At 47.2% G+C, this 24485-nt stretch overlaps 1 protein-coding gene across 4 annotated transcripts in view; it reads right to left on the bottom strand.

Annotated features, from left to right (window-relative positions):
• The window catches only part of KCNIP4 (potassium voltage-gated channel interacting protein 4), a 567010-nt gene that overhangs the window by 337249 nt on the left and 205276 nt on the right, over nucleotides 1-24485 (bottom strand). The window contains exon 2 of one of the 4 annotated variants that reach the window (XM_083161412.1): nucleotides 23592-23644. The exons of the other annotated variants lie outside the window; for them this stretch is intronic. Coding sequence (XP_083017538.1) covers nucleotides 23592-23625 — 34 coding nt within the window. The 5' untranslated portion in view covers nucleotides 23626-23644. The remainder of the gene's footprint in view (nucleotides 1-23591; nucleotides 23645-24485) is intronic. 4 annotated transcript variants of the gene reach the window in all.

Below are 24485 nucleotides of genomic sequence, written 5' to 3'. Positions count from 1 at the left end.
CGGCGGCGCGGGAAGCGCTAGTTATTTGCTATTCACTACAGGGACCCCGCCGGCCGCAGCCAGCTTTATACACATGACGGCGCCGCAGGTACCCCTACGGCACGGACACCCCTGACCGCCCCAGCACTGCAGGGACGCCGGGGTAGCAATTTTTTTACACAGGTACCACCCCCTGTTAATGTAATAATAAGTCATTAAGTACTAATATACAATGTGCATTTTAATTATAGCACCACTCTCCTTTCTGAGACAGAGTTACTTCCTACTCATTATTTACATATGCGCAAATAGATGAAATAGATGGACTGTGTCGGAAGAGCCTGTCAGCTGTACAGATGCTTGTAATACTGAAGTTTTAGTTCCTTTTTATGGCCTGCAGGTGGCAGACTTGTTGCTTACAATTATACTCATACAGACTAGTTGTGTTCACTGCAATAGGTGAGTGTACTTATGAGTTAGAAGTTATACAATGTACAGGTAAGCATTCTGTCATGTGAATGCTCAGGGTTTATGGTTTATACAAAGCTATCGTAACATGGCCATACTGTACCTCCCAAATGTCCCGCTTTCGGTGGGACAGTCTCTTTTCCTGGGACTGTTCCGCCCGCATACCCTCTGTAGTGGCTGGGGGACACACGCTGCTGCTCAGGAGTGGGTGAATAGATGCTGTGCACATGGGCATGATACCTATTCAAAGTACAAGGAGGGTCTTAGGGCCATAGGTGTCGATTTATGTTTTGCTGGTGGGTGCTCAAGCCAAAAAATATAGGGGAGTGGCTTCATGGGACATGGGCGTGGCCACAAAATAATACTGATTTATATTACGCAGCACAGTTGTCTCCAATATTCAAATTATGGCAACAGTGACAAATACATAAATGCCCACACAGTGCAGGTACAAAAATCCCCCCACAGTGCAGGTACAAAAATCCCCCCACAGTGCAGGTACAAAAATCCCCCCCACAGTGCCAAATACATAAATGCCCACACAGTGCCTGTGCCAGCGACGAGGGAGGGGGAGTGCAGTGGGACACAGGCGGGTGGGCCACTGCTGAGCGGCTGGGTGCTCATCAATTTCCGTGGGTGCCCGGGCCCTCAAGCACCCACAGAATCGGCACCTATGCTTAGGGCAACCTTGGAGAGTGCTGTGTCCATCCCATACACCCCGTCCCCAGTGCTACCAACAGGGGTGCTGCAAGGCTTGAAAGCAGCAGAGATGCATAATCCTGGTAATGCAGCAGGAGGCGTCTAGTAAATGTCATGCCTCCCAACTGTCCCACCTCTCATGGGACAGTCCCATAATTTTGGGATTGTCCTGGTGTGCCACTCGTGCAGTGATCCATGGTGTGTGTGCAGAGGGGGGGGGGGGGGCGGCACAGTTGGGAGACCCCCTATCCCTCACTGCTCTGTGAGTAGATGCTGTGGGCCTGTGCACAGTGCCTATTCATGGGGGACAGGGGGAATGGTCAGCTCACAGAGCATTTGGCATGCCCACATGGTAGTGACAAAAATGGGGACGTGGCTCGCAGGTGCAGCATTTCCATGAGGCCACACCCATTCTGTCGAGGCCACACCCCCAAATCACATTTCTACACATTTGAATATTGGGAGGTATGCTTAAGTAGATGCCTGCTGCATGCCTGTGTTATCCAGTATTGCATGCTGGGATGCTTCGTCAGATAACCTGCCAGCATAACGCCTACCACGAGGCCAGGAAATGTCTGCCAGGTGCCTGAAATTGTCTATAGAAAGTCAGCATGCATCCATAATGCAATATCACAGGACCCATATTGCAAATGTACAATCCAGCAGGTCCTGAGCAAAGTAACAAACATCTGTAATTGGGATCTGAATCACACCCTCTATATGTGGAAACACTTTGAGATACAGTACTGTATAGGGTACCTGGTAATTACTGGGTTGCCGGTTAGCTACAGTACAGTAGTATACCATACCCTCCAACTGTACCAAATTTGCTGGTACAGTACCGTTTTTTAACAGTCTGTACGGGCAAATATTGATTGTACCGAATGTACAGATTTTTCCCCACTGTGCTAGCTCATGAAATGATTGCGTGTGTGTGGGTAGTTTGCAAGAAAAACTTGGGACATTACTTTATCTAAAGGGTCCTAGTCATGCATTCATGCTGGTCTCCCTAGCGTAGCGCTGAACGCCATTGTTCTGAAGACCAAACAAGTTACAGAGCAGAGACTGTGGGTCTTATTCTGGTTCACTCTTAGAGGCAAATTCCTTCTCAAATGGACAAAACCATGTGCACTGCAGGTGGGGCAGATGTAACTTGTGCAGAGAGAATTAGATTTGGCTGGGGTTTTTCTTCAAAGTGAGATCTATATTGCAGTGTAGAAATAAAGCAGCCAGTATTTACCCTGCACAGAAACAAAATAACTCACCCTGTCACGGTGAGTTGGATTGTGTATCATCTATCTGAGCTTGCCTGTCAGAGCGGCATGTGAGTTTCTATTTGAAGCATAGAGAAAATCAAACGCATTATGCTGGGATTATAGCTGCAAGTCATGTATCATTTATTTTGTCCCCCCTTTATCCATGGCCACGCCCCCTTTATCCATGGGCACGCCCTCTTTCTGTATGTGTACCGATTTCTGACATAAAAATGTTGGAGGGTATGGTATACAGTAAGTTATGAAGGTATTTACAAACTATACTTAAATCTGCACTGCCGAATTATAGCGTTATGTTCAATAAATACTTGGTTTATATTTGTTTTGCTTTGGCATTTATGTCCTTACAGTATGTTCATATTGGGAGAGTACTGTTTTATGGGAATTTGACTATTTTATGCATTTTTGTATAGATCTCTATACTAAGCCTATAGTTTATTTATTTTGAATAGATAGAAATAATTAGATAGAGATGCATAATCATGGCAATGCAGCAGGAGGCGTCTAGTAAATGTCATGCCTCCTACCTCTCATGGGACAGTCCCATATTTTTGGGATTGTCCTGGTGTGCCACTCGTGCAGTGATCCATGGTGTGTGCAGAGGGGGGGGGGGGGGGCGCAGTTGGGAGACCCCCTTTCCCTCACTGCTCTGTGAATAGATGCTGTGGGCCTGTGCACAGTGCCTATTCATGGGGGACAGGGGGAATTTGGTTTTGTATATCGGGAGGATATTTGCAATGCTGGCCTGACTTGAAAACTTTAGTACTATATTATATAACTAGGTGATTTATCGCGCCCTACGGGCGCTCTTCACACCGTCGTAAGGGGCTGCGCCCCCTTAATTTGTGAACGTTTGTATATGAGAAATATGGTTAGAATTGTATGAAAGATGCCCTGTATTGCAACTTAGGTGTCCGCGAATCGCGGGAGGGGGGGTCGCGGAGGGTGCCGCGAATTGCAGGAGGGGGGGTCGCGGGGGGTGCCGCGAATTGCAGAAGGGGGGGGGGGGTTGTGGGGGGGTGGATGCTGCGAATCGCGGGAGGGGAGGGATTGCAGAGAATCGCGTGAGGGGGGTCGCGGGGTGGGTTGCCGCAAATCGCGGGAGGGGGGTTACGGGGCGGGGGTTGCGGCGAATCATGGTAGGGGGGGTCGCGGGGGATGTGCCGTGAATCACGGGAGGGGGGGTCACGGGGGGGTGCCGAGAATCGCGGGGGTGTGTGTGTGTGTGCCGTGAATCGCGGGAGTGGGGGTTGCGGGGGGGGTGTGACGCGAATCGCCACAAGAAAAACTCAACACAGAAAGGTCAACACATGTAAATGTTGACATAAGTGTGCCACTTCATTGGTGTCCATGTTGACACATGACAATGAATATGAAAACATTCAAAAAATGAAATAAATCTTCAAAAACTCATGTCAACCTTTTTCATTGTCGACCATAGCCGTGCCAGTGTTTTGCATGTGCCATTTAATCCTGGGGCTGCCGCGAATCGCGGGGGGGGGGGTGCCGCGATTTGCGGGAGGGGGGGGGTTGCGGGGGGTGGGTGCCGCGAATCGCGGGAGAGCGGGGTTCATGGGGGTTCCGGTGGGGGGTTGCCGCGAATTGCGGGAGGGGGGGGTGTCGCGAGGGGGGTGCCGGGGTGCCGCGAATCGCCGGAGGGGGGGTTGCGGGGGGTGTGACGCGAATCGCCACAAGAAAAAAATAAACACAGAAAGGTCAACACATGTAAATGTTGACATAAGTGTGGCACTTCATTGGTGTCCAAGTCGACACATGAGAATGAATATGAAAATATTCAAAAAATGACAAAAAAACTTCAAAAACTCATGTCAACCTTTTTCATTGTCGACCATAGCCATGTCAGTGTTTTCCATGTGCAATTTAATTCTGGAGCCGCCGCGAATCACGGGGGGTGCCGCGAATTGCGGGAGGGGGGGTGGCGGGGGTGGGTGCCGCGAATCGCGGGAGGGCGGGGTTCACAGGGGTTCCGGTGGGGGGTTGCCGCGAATTGCGGGAGGTGGGGGGTCACGGGGGGTGCCGCGAATCGCGGGAGGGGGGGTTGCGGGGGTGTGACGCGAATCGCCACAAGAAAAAATCAACACAGAAAGGTCAACACATGTAAATGTTGACATAAGTTTGCCACTTCATTGGTGTCCATGTCGACACATGACAATGAATATGAAAAAATTAAAAAAATTTAAAATAAATCTTTAAAAACTCATGTCAACCTTTTTCATTGTCGACCATAGCCATGTCGCCATGTCAGTGTTTTGCATGTGCCATTTAATCCTGGGGCTGCTGCGAATTGCGGGGGGGGGGGTGCCGCGAATCGCGGGAGGGGGGTCGCAGGGGGGGTGCCGCCAATCGTGCAAGGGGGGGTCGCGGGGGGGTTCTTTTTGCCGCGAATCGCGGGAGGGAGGTCGTGGGGGTGTTTTTTCCGCGAATCGGGGGGGGTCACGGGGGAGGGTTTGCCGCGATTCGCGGGAGGGGGGGTCGCGGGGTGGTGGTTATGCCGCGAATTGCGGGAGGGATCGTGGGGGGGTTCTTTTTGCAGCGAATCGCGGGAGGGGGGGTCGCGGGGGTGTTTTTGCTGCGAATCGCGGTCGGGGGGGTCGCGGGGGAGCGGGTATTTTTTGCCGCAAATCGCGGGGGGGGCGCGCGCGCAGGGGGGGGTGTTTTGCCGCAAATCGCGGGAGGGGGGCGCTCATCTGGTGGCTGTGGAGTAGCAGTGCTGGGCAACATGGGAAGGCAGTGGGTGTCTGGCACTGTCTGTGGGCTCACTGGGCTGGTTCTCTGTCACATACCTCCCGACATGACCCTCTCCAGGAGTGACACAATGCTCTGTTTCTAGACTTCCCCTTAATGTATGATTGCCATCACCTGTTTTAAACAGGTTAATTTCTCAGAAAGGTGTTCAGCACAGATGAAGGCAATCACACATTAAGAGGAAAGTCCAGGAACAGAGCGTTATAGACACAGACACCCACTTTGAGTGACAGATGTAGCCAAATATATAGGAGATTGTTTATATGGTAGAGTTTTATGTAGTGCACATGATAATAAGGGGATGGCCATATTCTAGCTATCTTTCTAGTGTAATCTTAAGGTACCCATACACTACGGCGATTTACATGCGATTTAATCACTTTTTATGCGATTGCAGCGATAAAATGCTTAAAAAGCGTCCAATTCGCATGTTGTTGACATCAGGTCTGAAGCGATGCGCCTTGCCCTCAACTGGTTGCCCCCCCCCCCCACACACACACACACACAAGCACACACACACAAACGCTAGCGCTGAGAGTTGTAGTGGAGTTGCACATTTTTGTAAAACTAAAATTCAAGCTGGTGCCTAATTACCATTATTGATCCAAACGAATGGGGCTGATTCGGTCCCTAAATTTTCTCTCAATCTTTTCAGCTTATTACTATTGGATGTACAAACCTACTATATCTAGCTATGGTATATAGTTTTCCATACTGGAGTGTTTTTTATTATTCATCCTTTAAAAAAATCTCATTACTCAGGAGAACCGTACAAATACATAAAGTAGCATATGACAGTATTAGCCTCAGTTGTGTTGCTCAGCTGTAGTTACTGATGGAAATACATTTGCATGTTAATTATTTTTGGTGCCACACATCTGTTGATCCCTCTGCCAAAATCATCTGTAAGATAATATATCAAAATAGAGCCAAAATGATGAGCTCTATGACAACCGACGAAATGCACACAACGTTGAACCTATATTTAGCATAAGAATGGCAACGAAAACGTGCATTAGGCTTCTGTGTTATCGGGACATTGATAAATGAGCATTTGTTTGATGAATTTTAGGCAAGATGCTAAGTTTGAGTTAACCTTGCCACCCCTCCACTGATGCATATCGTCCAAGAAGAGATCTGAATTAATCTTCTTTCGTTAATGATTTCTAATATTCCAAAAATGTTGGATTCAAGGTCAAACTTCGCTGATACCTGGAGGTCGAGGACTCAGACATGCATTTCTACTTGGCTGTTCAGAATATAAATATGTTATTTGCATAATACGGAGCTAAAAATAATCCTCATTTTCTTTTTACACCAGTGTATCTTAGTTTACTGGCAGGAAATAATTAAAAATGCTAATTAAATATTGAAACATTTGGCCTAATTTGTTGTCATCGTTGTTTCTTTGTTAAGTGTGAATGGTGCTGTGTACTCCATTGGAATGCTAGCTTCTGAAGGGCTGGCTTGGGCAAGCTGTCACTTTCAAGCAGCTGAAGAACAGCAAATCCCGGATGAGACAGAGGAGGCAAACACTGCCATAGTGGGGTAGGGACTTATAGACATACTTATTCTTAAGCTTTGCTTATTATTGTATTTTAATAAAGAAATTCATCTGCATATTGTTTACAAATATAAATGTTCTGGTTTACAGTAATAGACACTTACAACGTTTCAATTGTCTGGGAGAGATACATACAATATCCCGTCGAGCCCCCAACATTTACATCCTACCCCTCACTTTTGCCTGTGTTCATGGGCTTTGTGAAATAATGATTTATGCAGTTAACAATGTAGTATATTTCAATTGCTAATTTAACTCTTTTACAGTTCACATGGGGCGGCTCCAATAAACCTTGACATCAGTAGACACACCCCTTTCTGACTATGATACCATTCATGCCATGCCCTCATTTAAGATAACCAATCTGTCACAAACCTGACTTGATTCACATTTGTTTTCTGGTTTCCAACATTTCCAGGCTTGTCTGTGTCCATGCTGCTGCTGCAGCTGCCCTGCATTCCTCCTTGATTAATCACCTGTGAGGCTCCCTGACTTCAGCACTGGTCACATGATCCAGATATATTCAAGTCATCCCACTTCCTGGTTGTGACCTAATTGCTGCTGCTTGCCAGTAGCCAATCCCAAGCTACCTAGGGGGATATAAGGACACACTTTAGAACAGCTCAGGGCCTTGAACAACTTGTATGATTTTTGTGTGTATCCAGTCCTCAGTGGTCTAAGGCTCCAGGTTCCTGTACAGAGTCACTGTGGTTCACCTGTGCAGTCTGCTGCTACCTGCTTTAATCCAAGTTCCTTGGCTCTCTCCACCTGCCAGGTTACCTTCCTCGCTGTTTACCATCACCAGCTCCCAAGTGAAGAGGATAGAGCACTCCAGCATCCCTCAGCAGAGTTTGCTACTGGCTCTAAAAGGGCCATCGCCATCTTTGACTCCCTATTCGACACAGGCGTCAAACTCTAATCCTCACTCATCTTTCTCCTGAGAGTTCCCCAGAGACTGACTCCAAGGCTCCTGATTACCTGCTACAGTGAACCTCATCTTGCTGCTGCTTTTGTTACTACCACCTTGCCTGGTTATTTCCACCTGCTATAAGCTGTTATTATATTATCCCCAGCATCCAGCTTACAGCCAGATTCCAGAGTGCAGCAAAGGCCCATTGACTCCCAAGTCGACTCTGCCATCATCGACTCCCAGGTCGACTCTGCTCCCAGGCTGAAGAATACACTATTGGTTCCCTGACCGACAGTGCCCTCCATTGGCTCCCAGACCAAAGTACCCTTCTGGCTTCCAGTCGAGACAGACCCTCCATTGGCTCCCAGGCCAACGTACCCTCCTGGCTCCTAGGCCAGAAAGACTCTTCATTGGCTTCCAGGCCAATGTACCCTCCTGGCTCCTAATCCAGACAGACTCTCCATTGGCTCCCAGGCCAACGTACCCTCGTGGCTCTAAGGCCAGATGGATTCTCCAGCAGCTCCAAGGCTGTCAACAGCCCATTTTCGGCTCCCAGGCCTTCCACACTACGTGTCAGCTCCCAGGGTGTCCATACTCTGTGTTGGCTCCCAGGCCATCAACTGCTGTGTCGACTCCCAGGTCATCAACACTTGTCCGGCTCCCAGGCCGACAACTACTGTGTCGACTCCCAGGTCGTCAACAGTCTGTGTTGACTCCCAGGTTGTCAACACTCCTCCGGCTCCCAGGCCCTCTACAGTCCATGTTGACTTCTAGGTCGTCAACATCACTCCAGCTCCCAGGCCATCAACATCCCTCCAGCTGTCATCATCTCTCAGGCTTTCCAGGCCAACACAGTCCATTTTCCAAGCTCCAAGTTCCTCGGCTCCAAGCTCATTGGCACTAGTCACCGTCCCACTCCTGTGACTGGCCAGTTAGGTGTGGGAACTCAGGTCAGAGGGCAGTGACCTTACCAGAGAACGCAGCGGAATCCAAACCTTTTTGCTTTGGTCCCTGGTGAAAACCATTGGTGGTGTTAGACTCTGCGCCTCTGATCAGAGTCTCATCAACTCCCCCACCTAGCTGTCCGCAGTGCCAGTGATATATGAACTGTCCTTGCCTCAAACCCCCAGTGTTCCAGTTACCAGCATCCACCACTGGCCCACTGCTGCCACAGCCAGGAACACCAGAGACCCGAGTCCTGACACAATCACATTGAATTTAAACATGAGTTTACTTTTACCAGGGTTCAGCAGCCACATGTTTATACCCATTGAGACACCATAAACCAATGCTTCGTGGGCTTTAAGGAGGTACAGTATCTATGTAAATATTAAACATTGTCATTCATAGTCTCGGTATCAGTTATGCAGTTATTCTGTGCTTAGATTAACCATTTATTGAATAGCGGGTTATTGTCCATTTAAGGCCATACCATTGCATAGACCAACATACATAAGGTCGAGCACTATAGGTCGACAGGGCTTTGGTCGACACTGTAAATAGGTCAACAAGGTGAAGGTCAACAGGGTCAGTAAGTCGACACAATCATTAGGTCGACAATGGGAAGGCCGATAGTCAAAGGGCCGACATGAGTTTTTGATACAGTAACAATGCTCATTTTAAGTTGTGCAGTATGTGTACAAGTAAATACATTGGGATAATTAGGCACCATTCAGATACTGTTGCTATTGAACTCATTGTAATGCATGGCAGAATCAGCTTGTTAAGAAAGCTCCCAGCTAGGCGAATCTCAATGATAGATTTATGTAATGCCATCAGAGCCGAGGACGGGGAAGAGATGTGTGCGATGTACTTGACAATGAGATGTGGATCGCTCTGTGTCACAACTTTCCTATTGAGTCACTCAGTGACTAATGTTTAAATAAACTTCAATGTCAAGGATTTGCCGACATGTTATTATACTTTCAAGCATAGACAGTCAAAGGCTTTGTATCCATGTGACACAATAACTGTGGTCTTCTATCTGGAAACTTAGCCAGAAATATCTGAAGCTCATACAGTAGGGAAAATCAATGATTGCTTCTATTGAGTGATTACCTTATGCAGATAGATGTGAGCACAGAGCTCTTTATATAAGAGTACATTTGCTATGGGTAAAGACCAGTGGCGTAGCTATAGCACCGCAGCCCCCGCGGTCGCGGGGGGGCGCTGTGCATATGGGGGCGCAGGGGCTGCTGCGGTGCTATAGTAATCCCCCCGCCCCCCATCCCCCGCAGGCTTACCTGTCCGCGCGTCCCGGCTCCCCTCCTGGCTTCAATCAATGCTATGGAGACGGACCACGATAAAATGGCCACCCCATAAAGCAGACTGTTCTCTGAAACTGTCTGCGGTATGGGGCGGCCATTTTATCGTGGTCCGTCTGCATAGAATTAATTGAAGCCAGGAGGGGAGGCGGGACGCGTGGACAGGTAAGCCTGCGGCAATGGGGGGAGGGGGCACGGGTATCCGGGGGGGGAGAGGGGGGGCGCCCCCCCATTAACGGCGGGGGGGCGCCCCAAACAAAGCTACGCCACTGGTAAAGACCCATACACTCTGGGTGACAGTTTTGTTGTTTGAGAAGCTTTCAGCTCGAAAGCCGCCAGTGTATACGGGGCAACGATGAGCAGTAAATGCTGATGCGTACTCCCGCATCATCGCTGGCCCCACCTCCACCCCAGCAGATGAGCAACGGGGTGGACGGCTTTCTATAGCCTCCTGCTATGGAAAGTTGTCCACCCCGGGGAAAATTGCTAAAACGGGCGAAAACGCTCATTATGCACTGATCGTTTTTCAGCCCAGCGATTCTCCCCATCGTCATTGTCCATACATGCTTGGAAAAATCGCCCAGTGTGTATGGACCTTAAGGGTGACATTCTATGGGATGCGATTTCCGTTTTTTGGCGTTATTTAGACCACAAAATGGCGATATCGCATTTTTCAGAGAAATCGCAAATTTAATGTGATGCGCTAAGGGACTGAAATCGCATATTATGTGCGTAAAGGTATGCGGACCAAAAGTGCGAGATTAATTCGCACTTTTAGCGCATCCAGATGTTTTCCAATGCAAAAGTATACAAACCGCTTATTTAATGCTATGCGCATTTGAAATTCACACTTTTTAGGTGTCTATTTATCGCACTTATTTCAGACCTGGTTCTGTTTGGCGCATTTGCACAGAACTCATTTTGGTCAAGTGCACACATGGTTAATTTCAACACAGGTGCCTTCATTATCACTCACCAACCCCCCTACATTAACCCCAACATCAGTAAGGACACCTGTGAGGGTTTAAATCATGTAGATTTTTATGACTATTTTAAAGTTGCTTATCTGTGATGTGTCCCATTTCGAGGAGCAACGCAGGAGGGAGGAAGGTGGGCAAAAGATGCTGGTAGCCCCCCCACTACTGGGTACCCCACGTATGTATGGTGCTCACCTGTACCTGGACTACCTGTCGGATCCACAGGTTGTGGGGATGGTTACGCTGAACCCCATTACCCTGTAGGAGTTATATGAGCAGGTGAGATATGATTTGTCCCATTTTGTGGGTGCCAACTATATAGTGTCTGGCCAGCACTAATTAATGTGTGCCCTCTCCTATTTGTCCACAGCCTCCACTCAGTCTGTGACCTCATGGGCCTTGGTGGTATCACAGGCCACTTTGTCCAAGCATTTGACTCAACTGTTACTTGCTATAAAGAAGTTGTTGCGGACATACATCAGCAGGCGTAACTTATCTGGTAAGCACATATGGCCTGTACTCCAAAATGTACCAGTGTTGTAAGTGTCCTCATTCACAAATTATTGACCAATACCATCTGTTTCCACACACAGTCCACAACGTATGCACATGGTGGTGCTGACCTATCCCTTGCTGATATCTACCTTGTAAGTACTCTTGGTACATGTATGAATGAAGTTTGCAGTGAAACATGGCTCACTGGTGTTGTGGAACTACATGTGCCAGCATGCCCAGACACACTACAACCATTACAGTCCAAACCATGAGTGTCAGAGCCTGCTGGAAAATGTACATCCACAACCTTTGGCAGCCAAGGAGTTATACCACACGACTTTACTGCAATCCCATAGTCATATACCATTACAATATGTTAGAATTCACACATTAATTTATATTGAGAAAAAGACACAGAAACAATGGTATGCGGTTAGCAACTTTTACTTTTTTTGGTGTAAAGCATTCTGCATTTTTACATGTGCAAAATACCAACTGTGGGGCCATGTACAAAGATCTTTGGCATTTTAATAAGTATAAACACTGATGTAGCAGCTACCTTCGGCCAGCATCAGGCAGCCCTACACCACTTCTAGAGCCGGCACTATGCCCACCACGGGTCCTCACACTACGACGGGGTGGGGAAGTGGGGGAGACACTTATTGGGGTGCTGGATACACTGCTGAGGGTTGAGGTAGTGCCACCTCCCACAATGCCTTCCTGCTGCTGCTGTATTTGGGCCTGCATAGCGAGTAGGGCATTGGTCTGCGCTGTGCATGTTTGGGTTAGTGCTGTGAGACTTTGGGCCAGGCTCCCAATATGGCTATTCTGCTCCCTTATTGCAGCAGTTAGTTCTGCAAAACGGGTGTCAATACTGTTGGCAATGCGCACTTGAGTGCCTACACCTACCCGTACACTACGTGCAATTTTGCGTAACTGCAGGAAGGTGTCACGCATGTACCCCTGTATATTACCAATTTGGAGGCTTTGGGAGGCCATGAAGTCTAGCTGTTTGTCCTTGAAATTAACCAAGAAATTAGCTACTTGGGAAGCTGTAGCTGGTGTATGGGGTTGCTGGGTGGTTGGGGGTGGGTTGGGAGACACCCCACTTGGGGGAAGATCACTCTGGGACGAGGTCTGCATTTCTTCCTCTGCCGCAAAGGTGTCAACCGGATCAAGAATGATGTCCATTTCGTCTAGCACCACTATTGAAGAATCGGTTGTGTTGCTCCCTAGTTGTATAGCACCTGTGGATACAGATGAAGAGGTAAGTATTGATGCATATATAGGCCACACTGTCGTCTACACTTTTTTACATAGGGCTATAGATGGCTGACGCCCATACCTAGGGGTGTTATGCAATTACACATGTACCCCGATACAGCATGCAACATTGACATTAATAATATGTCACATGCCTAGGTCAGATTACACTCATTTCCATTGCAATGTAGCAGCAGGAGCAGAATGTAGTGTGAGATATTGTTGATGTGACATGGGTGTGTGTACTGTATGTGTAATGGGGTGTTGTTTAGTCATTTACCTGCTTCCGCAGATTCCGCAGCAATGGGCCTTCTTCTCTTGGATGCCGCAGTACTTCGGGACGGACAATCTGTACAAGGAAAGATGGCCAGGCATTATGGACCTTGCAATGGATAAGCATTTTCAGAAAACATGCATTCAAATGACAATAATGGACAATACCCAATGGAAAAGGACTGCATTATATCTGGACCACCTTTTTTTGGTTTTAAGTCAAATATTTAAGTTAAAACTTAGTAGTAAACTAGTGTACACATGACAACTATGGGCTAATCGGTGGTATGTTGGCATGGCAGCTAAACCACCAGTACACCACAGGGTTTTTGTACACATACATGTTAGTCTGCTGCAAAGAATGGTACACTGTTAATCAATCAGATTAGTTGAGGAACTACAAGGCCCAGCATTATCAGCAATTTCAAAGTAGGAGCAGCCATTTTCTTGTACATGACCTTGCTGGGCTATGTAGTTCCACAGCAGCACTTTACAAAGCATAACAATACAAGTGCACATTACAGGTATAATACATTGGCATGTATGTTAAAGTTTGCATGGGGTCACACTTACCAGCTCGCGGTGGCGTTTGTGGCCTGTTGGAATCCGCCACATGCATGCCAGGCAGGACCTCAGGGGGGATGATGCGCTTCAGCTTCACCTCATAAGCATTGTAGCTGACAGTGGTGGGGCTTCCTCCTCCAGTCCTGGTGGCCTCCTCCATCTCCAGGGCCATTTTATGCTTTAACTGGCGTTTTATATCATTAAAGCGCTTTTTCACATTGCGGACCAGCCGCTTGTGATTACTGACAGCGTTCACCGCCTGGGTGATGTCCTTCCATATAGCCCGCTTGCGCTGGGCAGTGGTCTTGTAATTACTTTTGCCAAGCAGACGCTCGAACACTGGCATGATAGCCCGGACAAGTGCCACATTTTCTTCATAGGAGAACCTGACCATGCGGCCACTTTTGGTGCGACCAGCTACCACCTCCTCCTCATTTTCACCACCAGCCATGTCGCCCTCCTCCTCCTCCATGCCAGTGTCTTCCTCCTCCTCACCAGCATCTTCCTCCACCTCTGACATGTGGCCCTCCTGCAGCTGGTGTGGGGTATGGTCTAGGGCTTGGCTGTAGGATGGGGATGCCAGCGGATCCTCCACCTCCTCCTGCTGGGGCTGGACGGCCAGGGTCTGGGCTGAGGCTGGCCTTGCTGTGGCCATGCTGCCTGCCACACTGCTGCCTCTCACACTTGACTGGCTGCTGCCACTGCTCCCTCTGCCACTGCTCCCTCTGCCACTGCTCCCTCTGCCACTGCTTCCTCTGCCACTGCTTCCTCTGCCACTGCTCCCTCTGCCACTCATCACTCTGCCACTCCTCACTCTGCCACCAACACCTCTTCCTGAACTCACGCTTCCACTGCTCCTCTCCATGCTCCTTACTTCCTATCAAAGAGTGAAATGGCGCCAATGCCCCTTTATATAGGGGGTGTGATACATAATGGAGGGGACATAGGTGGGCCAATAGGTTTGGGGGTTCTTAGTCATGCAGAGACAGTTTTGTAAATCGCACTCTGGTTGGTCCAAAACTCGCACATGACCGCCGGAACAACTCGCATTTTTTTGTTACTTTAAATCGCACTTTTTTGTTACTAAAAATCGCACCTCTTCGCCGCAATTCGCACCTCTTCGCACTTTTCAGCCTCAAATGCGCATCACATTAAATAATCGAATTGTGACTGAAAAGTGCGATTTAGAAAAATGAGATTTGCGGCGATGTGGTGCGCGAATAAAACATGCGCATTTAGCGCAAAGCATAGAATCTCACCCTAAGTGTCATTTGTTATGAGAGCACATCCTGCCTGTCTCTGTCTGGGACTTGAAGCCTGGACTGCTGGAGGCTTTGTGTCATCCTGTAAGCCTGTTCTGACTGGATAATAAACCGAAGACTTGGTTAAGTATCTACAGGGCGGGCTAACCTCCATTATACATCGTTTCCATGGTCTGCCGAAATATCCACCATTTTGTTTTACAATCGATAGCGCCAATACAGATTGTATTTGCTCCGCATGTTCCTTACTGGAGCAACTCTTTGAGAACCCATCTCCTCTGCAACATTTTCTCCTGGATATCAGCATACTACCGTAGACTGTGGGTTACAACCCACAGCGCATTTATATCCGAGCACAGCATGCAGCTGCACCTGCGCTAACTTGTAAAATTCTAAATCAGGCGTTTTGTGGTCAGAACCAATTATAGGGCTTCATTTGTCCACTTGGTGCCAGTGACATCACTGAGACACGAGTCACATAGGCTATATTCTCATGAATATTAATTAAGCCTAGAAATGGGCGCGCAAGAAGGCAACGCGTGCAGTTTCATTGTGCATATTTTGCATATACGTCTATAAATGGCCGATATTGCTAGAGTAAAAATAACATTCGCTATTAGTTTTCTATTACCGTCTTCTACGATGGTAGTAGAACACTTAAATCATATGCAAACTGTTCTTAATTAGCATACTTAATTGAAACAACATCCCATTTCAAGAAGCACACCATCTGCTATCTCTAAGATGTGTGATTTAAATAGTGTCTATCAAATTTCCCTAAATATGAAAAGGCGTGTATGAACGTGTGATAAGTCTGACAGCTGTACACAACAATATGCTGAGTATTAAACATTTTACCCATCACTTTGTAAAGTGTTTGTCAGACTAATTACCATACGCATTAGCCTATTCTGGGTGCTCTGGCTCCATGTACACTGTCTTCCCTATACTGTATAAACTGCACAAAAATAGCACTAAAGATGCTCAATTAACCCACTAACGACCTCTGCAGAATTGAAGTTATATGCCAGGTGCAAAATTGCATATATTTAAACATTTGCAGAGACGCATTTCACACGTATGGAGAGCTGTATGTATTTTGAGATGGACCTGCATTTGCACTAACACATCCTCATTTAACTTTACCTACAGTATGTAATGGGGCCTAAACACATAACAATTTAGGGGCATTTAAATGCCCCTACATAGCTCCATGGCCCTTATTCTGGTTGACTTGCTCGGATGGGAGTCACTCTATCCCCGTCTTGTGGATGCAAGTCACTCTAACCCCGCCTTGTGGATGTGAGTCACTCTAACGCCGCCTTGTGGATGTGAGTCACTCTAACCCCGCCTTGTGGATGTGAGTCACTCTAACCCCGTCTTGTGGATGTGAGTCATTCTATCCCCGTCTTGTGGATGTGAGTCACTCTAACCCCGCCTTGTGGATGTGAGTCACTCTAACGCCGCGTTGTGGATGTGAGTCACTCTAACCCCGCCTTGTGGATGTGAGTCACTCTAACCCCGCCTTGTGGATGTGAGTCACTCTAACCCCGCCTTGTGGATGTGAGTCACTCTAACCCCGCCTTGTGGATGTGAGTCACTCTAACCCCCTCTTGTGGATGCGAGTCACTTTAACCCCGCCTTGTGGATGAGAGTCACTCTAACCCTGCCTTGTAGATGTGAGTCACTCTAACCCCGTCTTGTGGATGTGAGTCACTCTAACCCCGTCTTGTGGATGTGAGTCACTCTAACCCCGCTTTGTGGATGCGAGTAACTCTAACCCCGCCTTGTGGATGCGAGTCACTCTAACCCCGTCTTGTGGATGCGTGTCACTCTAACCCCGCCTTGTGGATGTGAGTCGCTCTAACCCCGTCTTGTGGATGCTTGTCACTCTAACCCCGCCTTGTGGATGTGAGTCACTCTAACCCCGTCTTGTGGATGCGTGTCACTCTAACCCGGCCTTGTGGATGCGAGTCACTCTAACCCCGTCTTGTGGATGCTTGTCACTCTAACCCCGCCTTGTGGATGTGAGTCGCTCTAACCCCGCCTTGTGGATGTGAGTCGCTCTAACCCCGCCTTGTGGATGTGAGTCGCTCTAACCCTGCCTTGTGGATGCGAGTCACTCTAACCCCGCCTTGTGGATGCGAGTCGCTCTAACCCTGCCTTGTGGATGCGAGTCACTCTAACCCTGCCTTGTGGATGCGAGTCGCTCTAACCCCGCCTTGTGGATGCGAGTCGCTCTAACCCTGCCTTGTGGATGCGAGTCACTCTAACCCTGCCTTGTGGATGCGAGTCGCTCTAACCCCGCCTTGTGGTTGTGAGTCACTCTAAGCCCGCCTTGCGAATGGTTAGGCCACGCCACCCATTCGCAAGGCTTGCAAATGGATGTTTTACATGAAAATCCATTTGCACGCCAGTGGGAACCTCCTCCATCTTATGATGGTCGTGGACCATCGAATGATGGTGAAGGCGCACGCATATGAAAGGGTGGTCCAGACCACCCTTACATATGCGTGGAGAATTGCAGGGAATTGAGCCGGCAGCTGACATCCGTTTATCCACCCCCCCCTCGCAGGTGCGTCACAGACACATTAGCATGTGTACGCCCAGCGTTTTCATGGGAACACCCATGAAATGCTGTGCAGTCACATATGGTAAAGGCCCAGCCCAGCACCCCATGCCCCTCTCCACCCCCCGCTCACAAGGCTGGGTGCGTGCACCTGGCGAACAGACTTTTTTGCTGAGCGTATACACTTGCGCAGAAATGCTGCTGCACATGCGTATATACTAAACATTAGTCCCCGTGCAAATTACGGCTGCTGCAAATTAACCAGAATAAGGGCCCATGTGTAGGGGTCATAGTGAGAACATACTGAGAACACTGGCCCTGACAGATCGCTCAATGCACAGTGCTGTCACATCACTGTGTGCTGAGCAATATTGCTCAGTATCTGAGCGATCTAGCATTGCTCAGGGCGCTCAGCACATCTCAATGTGTGTAGGCCCCTTAAGAGTGTTCTGTCACACCACAGTTCTTTGGTCCAAATTGTCATGGCCATTGCTCTCCTTAAAAGGAATCCTGGACCGTTTTCGGCCAACTCTCCTGCAACCTCCACCTTCCGAGGCATGCCAGCATTTTTCCTGGCACTCACAGAAAATGCGCATTTACCACCCCCAATCGGCGGCATCCTCTCATCTAACTTGCGTATGGGCAGCGATAAAATAGTAGAGGATTTTCTTGAAGGACAGCATCACGCATGCATACTACAGGCCGTCTGCATGCACGGTCTATCGATTATCACCCGGTTTGCAAAATTTGACCCTATGTGATCAGGTCTGAATAACCCTCTAGGTTAGAGACACAGCATAAGAAGAATAACAGGATATCCACATTTAAGAAGGGAATGGCAGCCGCCAACAGCTGTGTAGAGAAACCAGCAGGCATACCCAAAACACCTTCCTGTGGCTCAGTGTAAAGTCTGGTCCCTGTCTATGTGTGTATGTATTTGAATGTATCGGCCTCATTACAGGACATCTGTGCTGTTGTGACAGGGGTTCGAAACATGCGACTGGAGTACAACATATCCCAGTATGCTCTGCCACAGTTTTTCCATATGACATGCTAAAACTGTGGCAAGGCATGCTGGGATGCATAATTCCACAGCAGCTGAAGGGCCGCATATTGAAAACAATATATGTAGGCCAAACCAGCCGCAGACTCCACACTAAACACTCTGAAAAAGAGAGCAAAATAAGAAATTATAACGTTAAAATTGATTTATTACATTCAACGGGGCATTTTTATTATAACATACTTGCCTACTTTTGAAAACTAGTTTCAGGGAGATTATAGTTGTTAATAGAATTTTGCACAGCGCCCCCATTGAGGGGGCGTGTCATGCTCCACCCAAAGGGCGTGTTTAGTTCCATATATGGAGAGATTGTGAAAAGAGAATGTGAACGTGGTGCCTAGAAGCGTGGGTGTGTATTTTAAAATTAATTATATCCAAATGTAGATGAGCCCCAAAGTAGTTAGTAGAGATACTATACTTGGTAAAGTGCTGGGAAATGGTGCAGATGATTCAATGTAAATGTATCTATCTCTCATTCCTTTTTTCCCCAAAAATGTAACAGTGTAATGTGGGCTAGGTGACATGAGGGAGATTGCTAGAGTAATGAGGGAGAGAGGGAGATTGCTGCTATTTCAGGGATTCTCCTGCAGAATGCAGGAGGGTAGGTAACTATGTATTATAAGTTATTGCCCAAGAAACACAACTGATGTCAATGATTACCAACTAATATAAAATAAATTATAAAAGGGTAACTAATACATACCTCCCAACTGTTCCTCTTTCCGTGGGAACGTCCCATTTTTTGGGATGTTCCCATGTCCTGCCTGGGTAGTCCCCCACTGTCACCCGGTGAATAGATGGTGAGCGCATTCGCACAGCCTGTATTCCCAGAAGTGGAGTTGCTAAAGGCTGGCCAGTAGCTTTACAAGGCGGCCTGATGGGGGCCCTGGACCTGGCAGATATCAAATTCTTTATGGTTATTGTCATAAGTAAAACCAGTGCTGGGAGCTGCCGATTATAAATTATGTCAGCAAACAGAAGTGCAGTACCATCACTATCTGATGAGGTTCCCATTGCCTTTGAATTGGTATTACAGCAGTATTCGCACCTCTGAAACACCTGCACTCAAGGAAAGGCAGCCAATACATTACACACCTCTCACAAACCCACAAAAACCTTTTCTTGTTTTAGCTCCATTATAAAATGGTTGAAGGTAGGCACTAGCTGGCACTGCCTCACTGGTCACACTTTCTGCAGTACAAGATAATAGCTGGGATCTGACTGGTTGCTTATCGGCAACATCTCCACTTCTAAAAACCCTCAATTTAGTAAATATACCCCTTAGATCATTCAACAACTTCTTCTTAAATACAGGACTACTAATAGGGTGATTATGGATTCAAATACACATTCACATTGGCAATTTGATTTACCACTCAGTTGGAATTCATTTCCTAGATTTATGGATTGCCTGTTATAATATATAGTAGTATATTTATTACTTCTACCTTTTATTATTTTATGCCACAATGCATTTTATGGATACATTAATAATAAGTGATATGTAGTATACTGTAATTAACTACTGATACCTGGGTATAATACATCACACCTGCGTGTAAGTGTCAGCAGAGCTTAACAACTGCCACTGTCGCCTAGTATTCAGCGCAGTGGTCTCTCTTCATGTTTCACTTGATTTTTAATTTGTGCCTTTGTTTGGATATTTTATTATTATTAGCCAGCCAAGGCGCATTGTTGAGATTAGGGTGCATGGCCGGACTGCCCATCTGGTACCAATGGTCTGATGGGCTGGTCTGGCCATACAGAGTGACCAGGCCGCCCGAGCGCTCTGCTTGGCTGCCTCACTGGCATAGACAGGGACTGGCCAAGCAGCTCTGTTGCTTAGTCATCGCATACAGAGAAGCGGAGGCATGCCACAAGTCCCGTGAGCCATGACCAGGCCCCCTTTCCATGCTCACTACAGTGCCAGGGCTGCTAGACCAACTCTGTCCATACATGTTGAGGTGTGATCATTTAAACCATGGGTCTTCAAACTGCGGCCCTCCAGATGTTGTGAAACTACAAATCCCAGTATGCCTTGCCACAGTTTTAACACTCCCTTATAGCAAAACTGTGGCAAGGCATGCTGGGATTTGTAGTTTCACAACATCTGGAGGGCCGCAGTTTGAAGACTCATGATTTAAACACTTAAGATGGCCATACACTAGTGCAATTTGGGTCCTTTTCATCAGATTGTATAAGGCCGAGAACACAGATGAAAAGTGTGAAATTGTATGTGTTTTAGCTAGAGATGTGCGGTCCGGATTCTGAAGAATACGAACTTGGGGATCCGAGTATTACCGAGGCGAGGCTCGGCAATTCCCGCCAGACTCGGATCCCAAAGCGAGGCCGAACGGCACCTTCCCGCCGTCGGATTCTTGCGAGACCTGGATTCCATATAAGGTGCAGAGCCCGTGGTTCGTCGCCATTATCTGGGATCCAGAAACGGGGAAACAGCACGCTCCGCTGGTGTGCTCACTGCTCAGTGCAAACTCAAACAAGTTTACTTAAAAAAATAAAAATAAAACTACATTGGACAGCTCTGCGTGATAGTGGGCAGCTTTAGTGCAGCATTACAGTGGGCAGCTTTGTTGTTTCATAGGCAGTGGGCAGCTTTGTTGTTTCATAGGCAGTGGGCAGCTTTGTTTCATAGGCAGTGGGTAGAGGCACCAGCTTTGTTGTTTCATAGGCAGTGGGCACCAGCTTTGTTTTAAAGGCACTGGCAGTGGGCAGAGGCACCAGCTTTGTTTCATAGGCAGTGGGCAGAGGCACCAGCTTTGTTGCTTCATAGGCAGTGGGCACCAGCTTTGTTTCATAGGCACTTTAGGCAGTGGCCACAATTTTTAATTTTATTTAAGTTTAGTAGCACCACCAGCAGTATTGTTTTAACCCCTTCCCGACATATGACGTATATATACGTCATATGTCGGTTGGGGGTGAATCAAGCCAGCTCACGGAGTGAGCTGGCTTGATAGAGAGCAGGTAATGGCTGTATATTACAGCCATGTCCCTGCTCTCACGGCCACGAGCGGCGAGTTCGCCGATCGCGGCCGTTTAACCCTTTAAGCACCGCGGGCAAAGCGCCCGCAGTGCTTAAATAGCTGATCGGAGGGGGGGCGCCCCCCTCCGGCGCCGATCGGGGCCACCCGCAGCGCGATCGGAGGGTGCCGATCGGTTGCCATGGTAGCCAGGGGTCTAATGTAGACCCCTGTGCTGTCCGTGTATTCATACCTATTACATCCTGCCTCAGGCAGGATGTAATAGGAAGTGAAAAAAATCACTACGTTCAGCCATAGAGCTCTATGGCTGAACCTAGTACAGGCGATCGCGCCCCCTAGTGGTCAAGTACACTAGGGGGCCTTGTAGTAAAAGTAAAAAAAAATAAAGTTTAAAAATAAAAAAAAAATAATAAAATATTAAAAGTTCAAATCACCCCCCTTTCCCCATTTCCCAAATAAAAATAAATAAATAATAAAAAAAATAAACATATTTGGTATCGCCGCGTTCCTAAAAGTCCGATCTATTAAAATATAACATTAGTTATCCCGCACGGTTAAAGGCGTAAACGGAAAATAATCCCCAACGCCAAAACTACGCTTTTTGGTCGCATCGCCTACCCAAAAAAAAATAGCTAAAAGAGATCAGAAAGTCGCCCATATCCCATAATGGTATTAATTAAAAAGTACACTTCAGCCCGCAAAAAATGAGCCCTCACCCAGGTCCGTAGGTGGAAAAATAAAAAAGTTATAAGCCGCAGAACATGGCGACGTGACGCAAATTCGAAAAACCGTAACATTTTCTATTTTTTTTTTTAGTGGTAAAATGTAACGAAAACTATATAAGTTTGGTATCACCGGAATCGTAACGACCCATAGAATAAAGATAACCCATCATTTTAAACGAACTATGAACTCCAAAAAAACCGTAACCAGCGCAAAATTGTGGAATTGCGTTTTTTTTTTTTTTTACCCCACATTGAATTATTTCCTGATTCCCCAGAATATTATACGGTATAGTAAATGGTACCATTAGAAAGTACAACTTGTCCCGCAAAAAAAAAGCCCTCATGTGTCTATATAGCCGGAAAATTAAAAAAGTTACGCTTATTTGAACACAAGGAGGAAAAAAAAAAAAAAATTACCTTAAAAGGCAATGTCGGGAAGGGGTTAAAGCAGAGCTGGCCCTAGCCTAAATGATGCCCTAGGCAAGATTATGGCTGGTGCCCCCTAGCACCGCCACTAGTTCCGCCTCTGACACTGCTCCCCTTTCCCAGCACCATCAACCCTCATCATAGCAGTCATCATTTTGGTGCTCCTACCCGCAATATTTTAAGTAGAAACAGTGCACACATTTGGTGCGCAGCCCAAACAGGGGTGTGTTCTTGCTGGGAAGGGGCATGGCCACACAATTTTACCCCCAATTCAAATTATGCCACACAGAAGTGCAACTTTATTCACATTATATCATGCGATGGTGTCCCTTATTCACATTACATCACACTGTAGTACCACTTTACCTTATATACATTACTCCTCACATTATTCACATGATACCCTTAGAAAATAATCCTGAGAAAATATTGTATTTTAACCACCTCCATGGCCACAGTGCAACCCAGCACAAAGCAGTGTGTGTGCTGGGCAGAGGAGAAGAGCTGCAGCTGCTGCTGTCACTTAAGGGGAGGGGGCCCGTACACATATGTCACACATTATTAATTCATTTATACATGACACACATAATGCCCCTTACACATATGCCGAACACTATTGCACAACTAACCCACCCGCAGACAGCACTCGCACAGCCGCTAACACTGTGACCTCTGCCTCTGCTTGGATACAAATGTTTCCTCATACATCTTGTCTCAATAGGCCATGCAGCTCCTGGCCAGTTCTGCTAACGTTGGGTGCCTTTTTTGCTGAAAATTTATCTTATTTGCATTGTTATGACCAGCACACACAAGGAGCTTCCGATGATTAAAATGATATGTGAATTGAAGTGTGACCAAAAATCAACAGGTCAGATTGTGCGATTTTCGCAGCAAAAGTGAGTTTTTTACCGCAATTCACATCCTATTAAATGTGCAATTTTTGGAAACGTGTGCACTCAGCCATTTTTTTGTGAAAATATTACAAAAGTCTACAAATCTCATCTCATTAAGTCTCACCCCATATCCCTGTTATTATAAAATAAAAACTGACCAAATGTAATTTGCAGTTCTGTTGTCCATGTCATTTTATCGATGCCAGCAGACCTGGAACGATAGCGGATTTAATAATTAGAATATAGTTAATCAAAAGAAATAGGTATCTATTGAGCGACTTAGATGAATGAGCTATATAATGTGTTTGTATAAGTACCAAGCAGAGGTATCTCCCATGTCTAACACTGATGGGAACAAGAGCTCTCTAGTCTTCATTTACTGCAATATCAGAGGGAATTTCATACAATAGCCGACTTTAGGTGAAATTGCTGAATGCTGTATAAGAATCTATTTTCACTCATTTATGTCTATTTTTTTTCCTTTTAAACTTGTTTTTGGTTTTTCGTTCAAAAGCAACAGCAGGAAGCAAAATAACAAGGTGCCTGTGGCAGGAACACAACTCTTTCTACTATAATTCCTGTTAGGAAGATTTTCCCATCCTTACAACAAAATAAATACAGTATATGCAGTAGCGGCTCCTATCTCATTGGAGGAGGGGAGCTGCTGCTGGCCGCTATGCCGCCACCCCCTTCGCTGCCGCTGGTCCTTGCTGCTGCCGGTCCACACTGGTCCCCGATGGTCCCCACTCCCGCTGTGGGCGCGTGACCAGCACATGCGCAGTAGTATCTTCAGGACTGCACATGCACTGGCCCCCAACTTCTATGGGCTGCTTCGGCAGCAGCCAATAGAAGCTAACATATGGTTCCGGCACCTGTACACTTCAGATGACAGGCACCGGGACCAGCGCATGCGCAGTATCAACCTTCATACTACGCATGCGCAGCCCCCGAATTCTGTGGGCTGCAGCCGTAGAAACCCTTAGAGTCATCCCGGAAGGAGGGAACACCTCTGTTTGTAACCTCCAAATGGGACTGCCTTGGGAGACTGGCAG

Source organism: Crinia signifera, chromosome 1 (assembly GCF_055691185.1).
Source record: "Crinia signifera chromosome 1, ASM5569118v1, whole genome shotgun sequence".
In the NCBI taxonomy this organism is placed as follows: Eukaryota; Metazoa; Chordata; class Amphibia; order Anura; family Myobatrachidae; genus Crinia; species Crinia signifera.
The sequence above is the reverse complement of the archived record's forward strand: the minus strand, read 5'-3'. Positions and strand labels throughout refer to the sequence as shown.